We start from the raw sequence: 13,126 nt of genomic DNA, 5'->3' as shown, positions 1-13,126 counted from the left end.
ATTCCTCGCATGAATATCAAGTCTTCACGGACACACCAATTTCTTCACCTTCAAAGTCTTCATGAAAGTCTTCAGAAATACCAAAATCTTTAGTCGAAGATATTCATTTTTAGGGGTCGACTTTTCCTGTAAATATCAAACTCCTCATAGACTTATAGACCTGTGTACACTCACAAACGCATTAGTCCCTTAACCTATAAGTATTCAATACACCAAAATCACTAAGAGGCACTAGATGCACTTACAATCCCCTATCGTTGGTTGTATCGGATGGTTGCTTTGTAATACAAAGCGGGGGGAACCCTTTTTTTCAAAATGATACTGCAAATTTAAATGAAATTCATGCTGCAAATTTCAAAGCAACACGACTGGAGTTCACCATACATACATACCATAAAAACATAGATCAAACAAATTTTAAACCTAGGGATGGTCAGCTCATGTCTCGACACCGAGGTAGAACGCCTCCGCCAACCTCCCGCAAGTGTGGACCTACTTGTGGTCTTCCTTGGCGACGACAAGCCTTCCAGCGGCGCCTCCTTCTCCGGCCGCCACTGCATGCGGGGCATCGAGGAGCTTCTCATCTGCTTCCCGGCAAGTCTTGGTGTGCGGTAAAAGTGCCTCGCCGAGTTCTTTGAAGCGGGCTCACGCGTCCTAGCCACGCTCGCGCACTTGCTTCAAACGCCATGGCTCATCGTCGTCTCAACTGGAGAGATGTCGGCCTCAGCATCGTGCCGGGCGAGCTTGCGAGGCAGCGACCCGCCATGCCCCTCACGCCCGTGAGGTCCTTCGGCCATGGATCTGCGAGTAACGAAAACAAACATGCAGAATCGCTCGTCGGAGAATGGAAGGTGGATGGCGAAGGGGGTGGATTGGAGTGGAGGGGGCAGAAAATATGCAGGATGGGAACCCTAAATCGCCCCGAGTCCGTATATATAGTGGTGGAGGGGGGAATTTGTGGGTTGTTTGTTTATTCTTTACGGGGCGGGTGTTTTTTACCCGAACTGTTCGGGCCTGAAAAGGACGAAACTTGTATAACCGCTGGAAGTATGAGGGCCAGAGGATTTAGTGAATATGCTAGAGTTGTCTAACTACCGATGCTGACCACAAACGTACAACAACGCATGCGTGTGGGAGGCAAAGCCGTCCTCGCCGAACATAACGAGATTTGCGAGACCACGTCGACAACGAGGGGTAGGTAGATCTGAAGCTTTGCTAGGTGCAGATCCTTTGGTTGCGGCCTTCACTTAGATTCATGACCGGCCTGCTGCCAACGAAGAGAGGACCTTCTAGGCGGAGGGGAGCTCTTGGGGAAGAGAAGAAAGATCATCGGACTGTTATCGTCACCGTAGCTGGAAGGGCGGAGCGTTCGGTGGAGGAGGGGGGTTGCGCCGCTCTAGGTCACCGGACAGAGAACCTAAGGCGGAGGTTGTAGGCTTTCACACAACACCGTCGCATCTCGGTTCAAGAACCAGCGAGACGAGGCTTTCCTCCTCGACCAGTGGAGGCATGGAAATCTCAGCCGGGGAAGAGCCGCGGAAAGGGTTGGGATCCCTCGAAAATTACCAATGGTGCACGGGCACCTTTGTTCCTGGTTCAAAAAAGCAATTTTCTACAACGCAAAATTTTCTTTTGCAAACACATACACACATGTATATTATGTATCCGCAAAATTTCATACTCCTTCGTTCCCAAAATATAAAGCGCGTTTGACTATTTTCGGTCTTAATCACACAACTTTGACTATAATTTTTGCTTATTGCATGTCTACAAAATTAGTATAAAACATACGAACCAAAATTATTTTACAAGACAAAATATGTCGATACCATTTATACATGTTCAACCAATGCACTTTTGTATATATTAATGGTCAAAATGATGCATCAAAGAACGTGAAAAGTTAACCAAGATTTATATTTTGAGGAGGAGGGCGTGTCATTTTACTTTCGCACATAGTGTACAAGAAAAGACAAATATGTATTTTTAAATGGGCTTCTTTTTTTGTTATTGGGCCAGAATTTTGTTCTGTTGTACATCTTGCAAAGTACATACAGGTTTTCACATATTTTTTTAAAACTTCTAAATATGATTTTTGATTTTTCTTCTTCAAATAAACAGACTTCAAAGTGCCCGAGCACCAGAACTACCTCCTCTTCATTGGGAACCAAATGCAGCGACAGGCTCCCCTGGCTTGATTCGGCTCGGGGTTTCCCTCACCCAGGGAAAGAAAGAAGGGAATCCTCTTGATGAACCCTCTTCGTGAGACTAGCCTTGCTTGCACGCGGATCGTCTTCTCGAAATAACTTACTACCCCATCACCTTTTTTCAATACACTAGGTAATCGCCCGTGCGTTGCAACGGAACATGTATATTCCGGTGATTCCACATTAATCATGTTAATATGCCTTTAAAATTCTCATGCACATCCGACGGCAATTGCACTACATATCAATTAAAAATATTGCTCTTTCAAATTTCAAGCTAACAATAATGTGTATAAATAATATTTTAGTGTGACAAAATCAAAGATGATTAGCTTGCTTTCTAAGTTTCTCACTTTGCTGTGACGTGTTTGCTTGTCGCCGTCTCTTTCGACCTGTTCAGGAATAACTTTTTTATTATAGCGTACTTTACATGGCCATAAATGCATGCATATTCAGAGTTCCAATCATGGACACCAATTCTTTTCAGCCGCTGAACCACATCAGCCTCGCTTTCTCTGATGATAACACCTTCTGTAACCAAATCAGCATATTTCGGCTGATTATACAATAATGATCCCTTTGAAACGTGGTGCACACATAATAAGTCCAAAACATGTGGGATATTCCTTGAGTAAAGTACCAATCCTAGTGTTGAGACCGATCTGTAGTTGGACCCAAGAGGTAAAGATTTTCTTCTGCAAATGTCTGGAATATATAAAGTTACACGGTTTACTTATATGCTTACTCCAAATATCTTTTGTACTTGTTGATCATCACATGCAAAACACACTAAACTAACATCGATTCAGCCACAGCCTTTTGCCCATGCATGGTCAGAACTCACAACTGAATGGTGAAGCATGTGCTTGGAATCCTAACATTGACATACAAATAATTAACTTTGGTAAAAGCTTAGCCTTGAAACTTCAAAAGCTTAATAAAAATGACAAGACCTTCAATCACCAAACCACCAGATGCCCAGTTCTCAAAACGCTGCTAGTTTCTAGGTTTACCTGCTGGAGTGAAACTACGGTTCTTTTCTCTGATGGTAGTTTTGAAGTCTTGACAAAAAGTAAACCGTGTAACTTTATCGTTTGTAACTATGGTGGGTCGTTTGTAACTTTATCATTGACATCTATCAGGTCGCACTACATCTAGCCCACTCAACCCCAACACTACCAACTACTAAAATTCAAAAGTTCTAATCTGAACTACGGGAGGGGCTCTCCGCGGCGACTCCAACGCCGAACACGCTGGGAGTTAATGGTCCACGACCCCAAGGAGAACACACTGGTAATGAGGTAACTATTGGAGGTAGCGGGAGTATCCAAAAAATCTTCAAAGCTTAATCATCAAAGAAGTAGAAGAAGAAACATAAAAGATGAGATTCTCAACCTGGAAACGAAGGCATCGCTCTAGTCCGACGTTACCTACTCCCTTTGCCGATATTGCCCTCATGCCCTGGCCGCCACCTGATCTACCATGATGCCACACAAGAGATAAAACGAGATAGGGGAGGATAGGGTTTGGTCGGTGGACTCTTTTGCGTTGCGGGTGAGACGGGAGAGAGCTAGAGGGAAGGATCAGGGGACGTAAAGGAAACATAAGCAAATTTGGTAAGAGGCCGCAGAGGGAATGCATCCCTATTTTTTCGGGGAGAATTTATTGATCAATGACCTTGCGAGGTGGGAGAAAAACCGGACGATTTCCAGGCGATGTGGGGGAGTGGTGGACGAAAACTTTTGACGTAAGAGGGGATACGGAACCTTACATCTCTTTTAGGTAGTAGAGAATACAAAAATAACCATTAATAACGCATGAAAAATGTTGATTACTTTCGTCGTAGACCATATGAAAATAGACAACAAAGGGAGCAAACCTGGCTTCCTATAGCGGATGGCCCACCTGTCAGCTTAGAGCGGGGTACCCCACCTCTGCCCTGTGCACACCTCTCGCGGGCGTATTGGTTGGTGGTACCCCATATTATTTGACCCTTCGTGTTAAGAATTCACAACTCGGCCATTCTCTCCGTCCCCCATCTTCTTTCTTTCTTGCGCAAAAGGAAAGGAGAGGAGAATTTGGAATCTCCATACCATTTTTCTTCCTAACAGAAAATCGAGGCGAGGAGGAGTCCGCGTCCGCGAGATGGCGATGGCGAGCTTGGCGAGGAGGCGCGCGGCGGAGGCGGTGCTGCTGCGGCGGCCCCACGCGGCGGCGTGGGCGTCCGCGTGCCGGGGGTACGCCGCGTCGGGGGAGGAGAGTGACGTCGTCGTGATCGGCGGCGGGCCCGGCGGGTACGTGGCGGCCATCAAGGCGGCGCAGCTCGGCCTTAAGACCACCTGCATCGAGAAGAGGGGCGCGCTCGGGGGGACCTGCCTCAACGTCGGCTGCATCCCGTCCAAGGTATCCATCTATCGCCGCCGCCGCCACCTCCTCCCATCTCCCCCTTCCCTTCTCGATATGCGATCCGGATGGATGCGTTCGTGCTGCTGTGGATAGCCCGGAGATCGTAGATCCGTACGCATCGTACCACGATTTTGGCGCTAGGGTTTGCGGGGCGCAGGCCTATAGGCTGTAATAAGTTGTCGATCTGGTACAACTAGAAGGGTACGGAAGTTTACCCTTAACCATTTAATTTGGGCGTCGAGTTGTTGACTTTGTTCTAGATTGTTTATTTTTTGTGTGATTACTGATTACGCTGTGCAGTTTCCCAGTTTCCATGGCGAGAAATGTAGCTAGGGGTTTGCCTTGGGGCTGATGAGATACGAGGCCATTGCCAGTACTCATCAGCGGGTGAATTGCAGAATTGAACGTCTGATTTAGTTCTGTACCTGCTGTTGCTTGTGTGGTTTATGGAAAGGTTGTGCTGTATATCTTGTTTAGATATCAGTTTGTTTAGCTTTGTCAAGGGCTTCAGGACGATGCACACTTGGGGTATATATGTGTTAGAAGTAGGGGACAGCTCTAGTTGGCGTACCAATTTTTTGAGCTTTTAGACCAACGGGTGTGCGTTTTTGTTGTTTGTTGATTTCTCATATGCCAACGTGGTACAACTTTAAGCATTTGTTTGTTTACTCTGATGAGAATAACACGGTGTGTGAATATCAGATAGAACTCAACTAGACCATTGGTTGTTTTGTATAAATAATATTTCTCTATGTAATGAGTTTGTTTATGTAGTTATTTTATAGCTTGTTATATGCTTGTTCTGCTAGTCTGCATAAGTATAGTTTTTCCAGCTTCTTCATTAGCTAATGCGCCATACCATTTGTAGAGCATTGTATGGTTGATGGTTATCAATGTGGGCTTGCCGATAGCGCTGTTGGTTTACGCACTTGCCTCTAGGGTCTGCACCTCCATATTACTGGTTGAAAGCAGGTCTGGCAGGGCATATAGGGTGGCTTCAACTGACCTGATCAAAGAAAATAGCTGCAGCGTTTTCTGATGCTCAAATAAATTTAGAAGCCAGGAAAGATAATGGTTACAGTTTTTTTTTTTCTGAAGTTAAAGTAAATTGAACCTTGGGGGTGGATCATGGACCTCAAAAGTTGATCTCTAATGTTGCCATATTCATCCAATGCAATACCACTTGTTTATACTTTTCTCTATTCACAGGCTAAAAAAATATTAACTGAGTTAGTAATTTCCTTGAAGAGAGGCTAGTTTTCAAGTTCAAGCAATTTGGTATTTTTGAGAGCTCGAGCTTTCTGGCTTAGTTTCTGCCTTCTATTCTTCTATGGAGAAGTTTCCGTCTTCTGTACTTTTTTTTTAATATAGAAGGGGTGCCCCCTGGCTCCACTTTATTAAAATGAATCTGTAGTTATTACTTGCTCTAGCTTCTCAATGATGTTAGACAGACAATCTTTGCTCAAATAGAGCCTTCAGATCTTGTCCTGACTCTTGATAGTGCTCATATTCAATTAAGGATCACCTGCAAGTTTATGTGCATTGAAACACCAATACTGATTTGTAGTTATTTTTAGTTGCCCAGCTCAGCGAGTCTTTTTGCTAATTCTAGCTTGGTCATCTTCTTGGGTGTGGTTTCCAGATTATCTTTATTATGTATTGTCACCTGTTTATGTGAAACTTACCTGTAAACCTTGGCGAAGCCAGATAAATACACTGGGAGGTGGTTCCTCAAGCTGCTGCAAAATCTGTTGTGTTTCTGTTTTTTTTTGCTTGTTGTAACTTTCGAAGCTAGCTGCTGAAAATCTACAGAACTGCAAATATGTTGTTTGTTCATAGTATTTTGATCTATTTGTGTTCCTTCTTGAACATTCCAGGCTCTTCTGCACTCGTCGCATATGTACCATGAGGCAAAGTCTTCTTTTGCACACCATGGCGTCAAGTTCTCCAATCTGGAGGTAGATCTGCCTGCAATGATGGCTCAGAAAGACAAGGCTGTTTCTGGGCTTACAAAGGGCATTGAAGGCCTGTTCAAGAAGAACAAGGTTGAGTATGTTAAAGGGTTTGGGAAGCTTGTCTCTCCGTCAGAGGTATCTGTGGATTTAGTTGATGGTGGTAGCACTATCGTCAAAGGGAAGAATATAATTGTCGCCACTGGCTCAGATGTGAAATCGCTCCCTGGAGTTACAATTGATGAGAAGAAGATTGTGTCATCTACTGGGGCTCTTGCACTTACAGAAATACCAAAGAAGCTGGTGGTCATTGGAGCTGGATACATAGGTCTAGAGATGGGTTCTGTCTGGAACAGGCTAGGGTCTGAAGTGACTGTGGTTGAATTTGCCCCTGATATTGTCCCATCAATGGATGGAGAGATAAGGAAGCAGTTTCAGCGTATGCTAGAGAAGCAAAAGTTTAAGTTCATGCTCAAGACAAAGGTAGTTGGGGTCGATACCTCTGGAAGTGGTGTCAAGTTAACTGTGGAGCCTGCAGCTGGTGGAGAGCAGACTGTCATTGAGGCTGATGTTGTCCTTGTATCTGCTGGCAGAGTCCCATACACTGCTGGTATTGGGTTGGACGCCATTGGTGTTGAGACAGACAAGGGCGGAAGGGTCCTTGTCGACAATCGCTTTATGACAAATGTTAAGGGCGTATACGCGATTGGAGATGCGATACCTGGACCGATGCTTGCACACAAGGCTGAGGAGGATGGTGTTGCATGTGTTGAATTTATCGCGGGGAAGGAGGGCCATGTTGACTATGACACTGTACCTGGCGTGGTGTACACGCACCCAGAGGTGGCCTCCGTTGGCAAGACGGAGGAACAGGTCAAGGCATCTGGTGTAGCCTACCAGGTTGGGAAGTTCCCCCTGCTGGCAAACAGTCGGGCGAAGGCAATTGATGATGCCGAAGGGATGGTGAAGGTGATATCTGAGAAGGAAACTGACAGAATCCTCGGCGTACACATAATGTCTCCTGGCGCGGGCGAGATCATCCACGAGGCTGTGCTTGCACTTCAGTATGGAGCATCCAGCGAGGACATTGCCCGTACGTGCCACGCGCATCCGACAGTGAGTGAGGCCCTGAAGGAGGCGTGCATGAACACCTACGACAAGGCGATCCACATGTGATTTCTGATATGAGTTCAGCTGCCAGCTCGAAACAATTGGCAAGTTTTTGAAATAATTTTGAATCGATGCGTTCTAGAAACATCAATTTTTCTTTTTTGTTGTGAGCTTGTTTCGTATGCGGAACTGTGAATTGCGACCTTCGCTGCAGATTGTAGTTACATGATGTTAAATTCCCTTTCCTTGCTGTGGCCGCATGTTTCCATACTCCTAAATAATGTGCGAAACTGGTGTCGATGTTATTAGAGCTTCTGTTTGAGTTGATACCTGGGAGAGGAAATATTATGTTGCCATTTCAGTGCATTTTTCCGCACCTTAAACTTTAGTGTCTTTGCAACTATGTGGCGCTATCTTACAGGCCATATTGCACGCGATCTTCCTTACGCTCTTGTCTGCAGTTCAGACTTTGTGATGTAGTAACTGTTGAAAACAGGATGCTGTTTTTTTTTGATCTTGAAAACAGGATGCTGTTGGAAGACAGGGATGCGAATGTTTCCGACTTCTGATATGTGTTTCGTTGCTGCAAAACTACCGGAGTGTTGAGGTAGCAGTGACGGACCTATTCGATTGTATCCGGGCCTCTCCTACGAGCAACTTCAATGGGGCGATTCATTTCGTCCGCCGCCGTCTGTTTGAGTTGACGCGGACAGAAAAGTCAGCCCAATGCGTTGACCCAAACGAACGCGCTTCCGTTTGGACGCCTAGTGACCCATTCTCGGCTTATTTTTGAGTCGGATTTACGTCGGCGCAGACACATGCCAGACGAGCGCACGCTCGTCCTTTTTCCTTCCTGGGCTCGCTGGTCGGTGGCACATTGGCCTCCTTCCTCACCCCCAGCCAATAACAACCCTTGCCCGCCTCCTTCGTCGCCGATGCCACCGTCCATTTTTGCTGGTGACTCTGCCAGCTGTCGCCGCCTACACATCCGCCCAGCAACGCCGCTCATTTCCCCCGTCGCCCGCCACCGCAGTCTTGCCGCCGGGGAGCAAATTGTTTCCCACCGCCGCTCCCCCCCACCGCACAGCTGCCCGCGACAAAGAGGCCGCCTCGCCGCCCCGGCCAGATCCTCACCGGCTCGCTCATCGAACGCCGGCCCACTCGTCGGACGCCGGCAGGGCAGCTAGCTGGTCCGTGTGCGCCGCGACTCCCCTCGCCGTCCGTCTTCTTCGTCGACGCCCGCAAGCTGTTCGACAGTTTGCCAAGGTACGAAAATGGACTCCGCTGACGAGTTCTTTTTCCACAATTTCCTTCGCGACTTCGACGATTCGTCGTCCGACGAGGAGGAGGAGATATTGGCTGCCGTGTTGGTCCATCACCACCTCAACAGCCAGCGGCCATTGTTCCGTGGCTCCATCCCGGGCCACCTTCCGGCGTTGAATCGCAACCGAGAGAGCGGGCATTTCCTTCTTTGGAAGGACTACTTTGATACAACAAACCCGTTGTTCAAACATCAAAAATTCCACCGCCATTTCCGTATGAAGAGGCATCTTTTCAACCGTATTAGAGAGGGGATGGTCGGCTATGATGACTATTTCAAGTGCAAAGAGGATGCCGTCGGCAAGATCGGTTTCTCCTCTTATCAGAAATGCACTGCCGCCATCCGAATGCTTGCATACGGAGTGCCCGGTGATCTCATTGATGAGTACGTCTGTATGAGTGAGTCTACATGCCTAGAGTCCCTGTATAAGTTCTACAAGGCTGTTATTGTTGTGTTTGGCCCTGAGTACTTGAGAGAGCTGACAGCTGAAGATACAACCCGTTTGTTGGCGATGAATGCCAGAAGGGGCTTCCCAGGGATGCTTGGCAGCATAGACTGCATGCACTGGGAGTGGAAAAACTGTCATTCTGCTTGGCAAGGGCAGTATAAGGGACATGTTAGGGCTTGCACTGTCATATTAGAGGCCGTGGCGTCTCAAGATCTCTGGATCTGGCACTCTTTCCTTGTCATGGTTGGATCACACAATGATATCAACGTGCTTCAGCGCTCGCCGGTGTTTTCTAGGCTTGCCGAAGGCAACAGCCCACCGGTGAACTTTACTGTCAACGGCCACAACTACGACAAATGATACTACCTGGGTGACGGTATTTATCCTCGGTTGACCATTATTGTCAAGACAATACCCAACCCTGTCGGAGAGAAGAGGAAAAGATTTGCCCAAGAGCAAGAGAGTGCTAGGAAGGATGTCGAGCGTGCCTTTGCTGTTTTGCAATCTCGATGGGGCATCGTTCGGTATCCTGCTAATACCTGGAGCACGCAGAAACTGTGGGAGGTGATGACTGCTTGTGTGATCATGCACAATATGACCATAGAAGACGAGCGCCCGGAACGTCTGTACGATCAAGGGTTTCGGTTTCAGGGTTAGAATGTTGTGCCTAAGTATGGAGTAGCGGCAACATTTGAACAGTTCACCAATTTCATGAAGACATGCGTGATTGGGAAACTCACGTGCAGCTGCAAAATGATTTGGTTGAGCATATATGGGCTCATGTTGGCAACCAATAAATGTATCTTCTTTTATTCGTTTGCAAAACTATGTGAAACATTTTTATTTGTATCCTGCTTATAAAATTATAATATTTTATTCGATAAACTATGTTATCTGACAATATGTTTGAATGCAAATCAATGTAATATTGGAAGGCCATCCGGTCACGCCGGCACATATGGATCGACGCGTTGAGCGCGCTGCCGACCCAAATCTAAAAGAGGACGGACGCCGGGCGGGCGACCGACCTAAACGGACAAAATGCGGACGAAATCGCCGTCCATTTGGGTCGGCCCGTTAGAGTTGCTCAGCGGGCCCACTGTTCCTGGCTCCAGGTCGGGGAGACCAATACTTCCTTCCTGCGCGTTCGGGCGGCGCAGAGAAAGCAACGCACCAGAATCACTTCCCTTCAGGTGGAAGGCGCTGAAATTTCGGATTAGGCAGCCATGGCTGATTCCATCCATGAGTTCTTCACTAGGGCGTTGGGTACCCCTGACCATAGGGCTTTGTCCATAAACCTTGACGCCCTCGACCAGCGCTCGTTCGACCTTTCCGCCCTCGACTTGCCATTCTCTGAGGACGAGATATGGGTCGCGATCAAATCTCTGCCGTCTGGCAAGGCCCCTGGCCCGGATGGGTATTCTTCGTAGTTTCTTTGCTCCTGCTGGGACATCATCAAGCATGACATCTGTGCAGTCTTCCACAAGCTCTACTCCCTCAACGGCTGTGGCTTCCAAAAGCTCAATGAGGCCTTCGTTACTCTGCTCCCTAAGCGGCCCGATGCGGCGTCCATTGCCGACTACCGTCCCATCAGCCTCATTCACCTCATTGCCAAGTTGGTGGCGAAGGTCCTATCTCTGCGCCTAGCACCATGACTCTGCGAGATGGTTTCGACAAACCAGAGTGCATTCATTGCTGGGCGATGCATACACGACAATTTTTTGCTTGTCCAGCAAACGGCCCGGCGCCTCCATAACCTCAAGCTTGCTCGCGTGATGCTCAAGCTCGACATCGCGCACGCCTTCGACTCGGTTTCCTGGCCCTTCCTCCTGGACATATTGCGCCACCTCGGGTTCGGACCACGCTGGAGGGAGTGGGTCTCCATCCTTCTTGGCACGGCAAGTACGCGGGTGCTGCTCAACGGCTGTCCTGGGCCGCCTGTCACTCACCGCAAGGGGCTCCGGCAGGGCGATCCGGTTTCTCCCATGTTATTTGTCCTGGTGATCGACGTCCTCGACCGACTCCTTCAGCGTGCCGTCGCTGCCGGCGTCCTCATGCGCCTTACTCCGCGCCACATGGCCTCTAGCATCTCCCTGTATGCCGACGACGTGGTCGTTTTCTGTCACCCCACGGTGCATGAGCTGGCGGTGGTGCGCGAGCTCCTTCGGGTCTATGGCGTCGCCTCTGGTCTGCACACCAATTTTGCCAAGTGTTCGGCCACACCCATTCATTGCTCTACGGATGTTCGCAGCGCGATCGTCGGTGGCCTAGAGTGCCCGATCGTGGATTTCCCAACCAAGTACCTTGGGCTTCCCCTCTCCATCAGGAAGGTTTCTTCCTCTACGTTGCAACCCTTCATCGACAAGCTCGAGCGGAAACTTTCGCCGTGGTGGGGATCCATGCTTTCGAGGGGCGAGAGGCTTGCCCTGGCCCGGCATGTTCTGGGCGCCATGCCACTTCATATTCTCATGGCGATGGCTATTACCCCTCCCATCCTGAAGCAGCTCAATCGCCTGGTACGCTCCTTTCTCTGGCGTGGGCGAAAAGAGGCCAATGGTGGCCATTGCCTTGTAAATTGGGCTACTGTTTGCCGCCCGATCTCTCTTGGCGGCCTGGGCATCCCGGACTTTCAGCGGGCCGACATCGCCTTGCGGTCCAGATGGTTGTGGCTCCAATACACCGACCTCTCACGTCCATGGCATCACCTGCATATGCCCAGCAGCCCCGAGGTTCAGGCTATTTTCAGGGCCTGCACGTCCTGGACCCTTGGTGACGGCCATTCTTGCAAGTTTTGGGTGGATCACTGGCTCGACGGCAACTCTATTCAGGAGACTGCACCGTTGATTTTCCAGAAGGTACCGAGGCACTGCCGCAAACTCACCTCCGTTCGTGACGCCTTGCTTGAGCGTTCCTGGGCGCGCCAAATTTCGGGATCTCTTGGGCCAGCGGCTCTGCTGCAGTACGTTCAGCTATGGCGTCGCCTACGACATATTGCGCTCTCTGAGATGCCCGACCTCATCAGATGGAGATGGACCTTGACAGGGATTTACTCGGCGAGTTCCTGCTATCAAGCCCTATTCCATGGATCCATCGAAGCTCCCCACTGGCAGCTCACGTGAAGGCCATGGGCGCCTCTACGGGTGAAGATCTTCTTCTGGCTCGCTCTTAGGGATCGCTGCTGGACCGCGCAGCGTCTTGCCCGGCATGGCCTGCCACATGATTCGACCTGCCCCTTATGCGACCAGGAGCCTGAGACGATGCCTCACTTGCTCTCCGGCTGCCCCTTCTCCCGATAGGTTTGGCACGATATCTTGAGCTGGTGTAGGCTTCCAGTCTCCATTCCCTCTGCAAATGTCCCATTCCTCGACTGGCTTGCTGCGTCCACGGCAAACTCCCCGCTCTATATGCGTCGGGGCCTCACTTCGCTAGTCCTGCTCACTGCCTGGTGGATTTGGAAGAAGCGCAACTCCTATGTCTTCGACAACAAAAGGGCATCCGTCCCACACCTCACGATGACAATCAAGGACGAGGCTCGCGCATGGGCACGAGCAGGTGCCAAAGGAATCTGCACCATCTTGCCACAGACGTAGTGTCTAGGACCTGGGGTGCGTACACCCCCCTTCTGTTTGTACGCCCCACCTCCTGACTCATGCCGCGATGCGTGTTCATGCTTGTCAGAGGT

At 49.0% G+C, this 13,126-nt stretch overlaps 1 protein-coding gene across 1 annotated transcript; it reads left to right on the top strand.

Moving 5' to 3' along the window:
* Positions 1 to 4,208: 4,208 nt before the first annotated feature.
* LOC125551083 (leghemoglobin reductase-like) lies at positions 4,209 to 8,002 on the top strand. Its single transcript, XM_048714235.1, has 2 exons — positions 4,209 to 4,610; positions 6,491 to 8,002. Exons 1-2 carry the CDS (start codon positions 4,353 to 4,355, stop codon positions 7,739 to 7,741), a joined length of 1,509 nt encoding a protein of 502 aa, XP_048570192.1. The 5' UTR covers positions 4,209 to 4,352; the 3' UTR covers positions 7,742 to 8,002.
* The last annotated feature ends 5,124 nt before the right edge of the window (positions 8,003 to 13,126 follow it).

Source organism: Triticum urartu, chromosome 1 (genome assembly GCF_003073215.2).
Source record: "Triticum urartu cultivar G1812 chromosome 1, Tu2.1, whole genome shotgun sequence".
Classification (NCBI taxonomy): domain Eukaryota; kingdom Viridiplantae; phylum Streptophyta; class Magnoliopsida; order Poales; family Poaceae; genus Triticum; species Triticum urartu.
The sequence above is the reverse complement of the archived record's forward strand: the minus strand, read 5'-3'. Positions and strand labels throughout refer to the sequence as shown.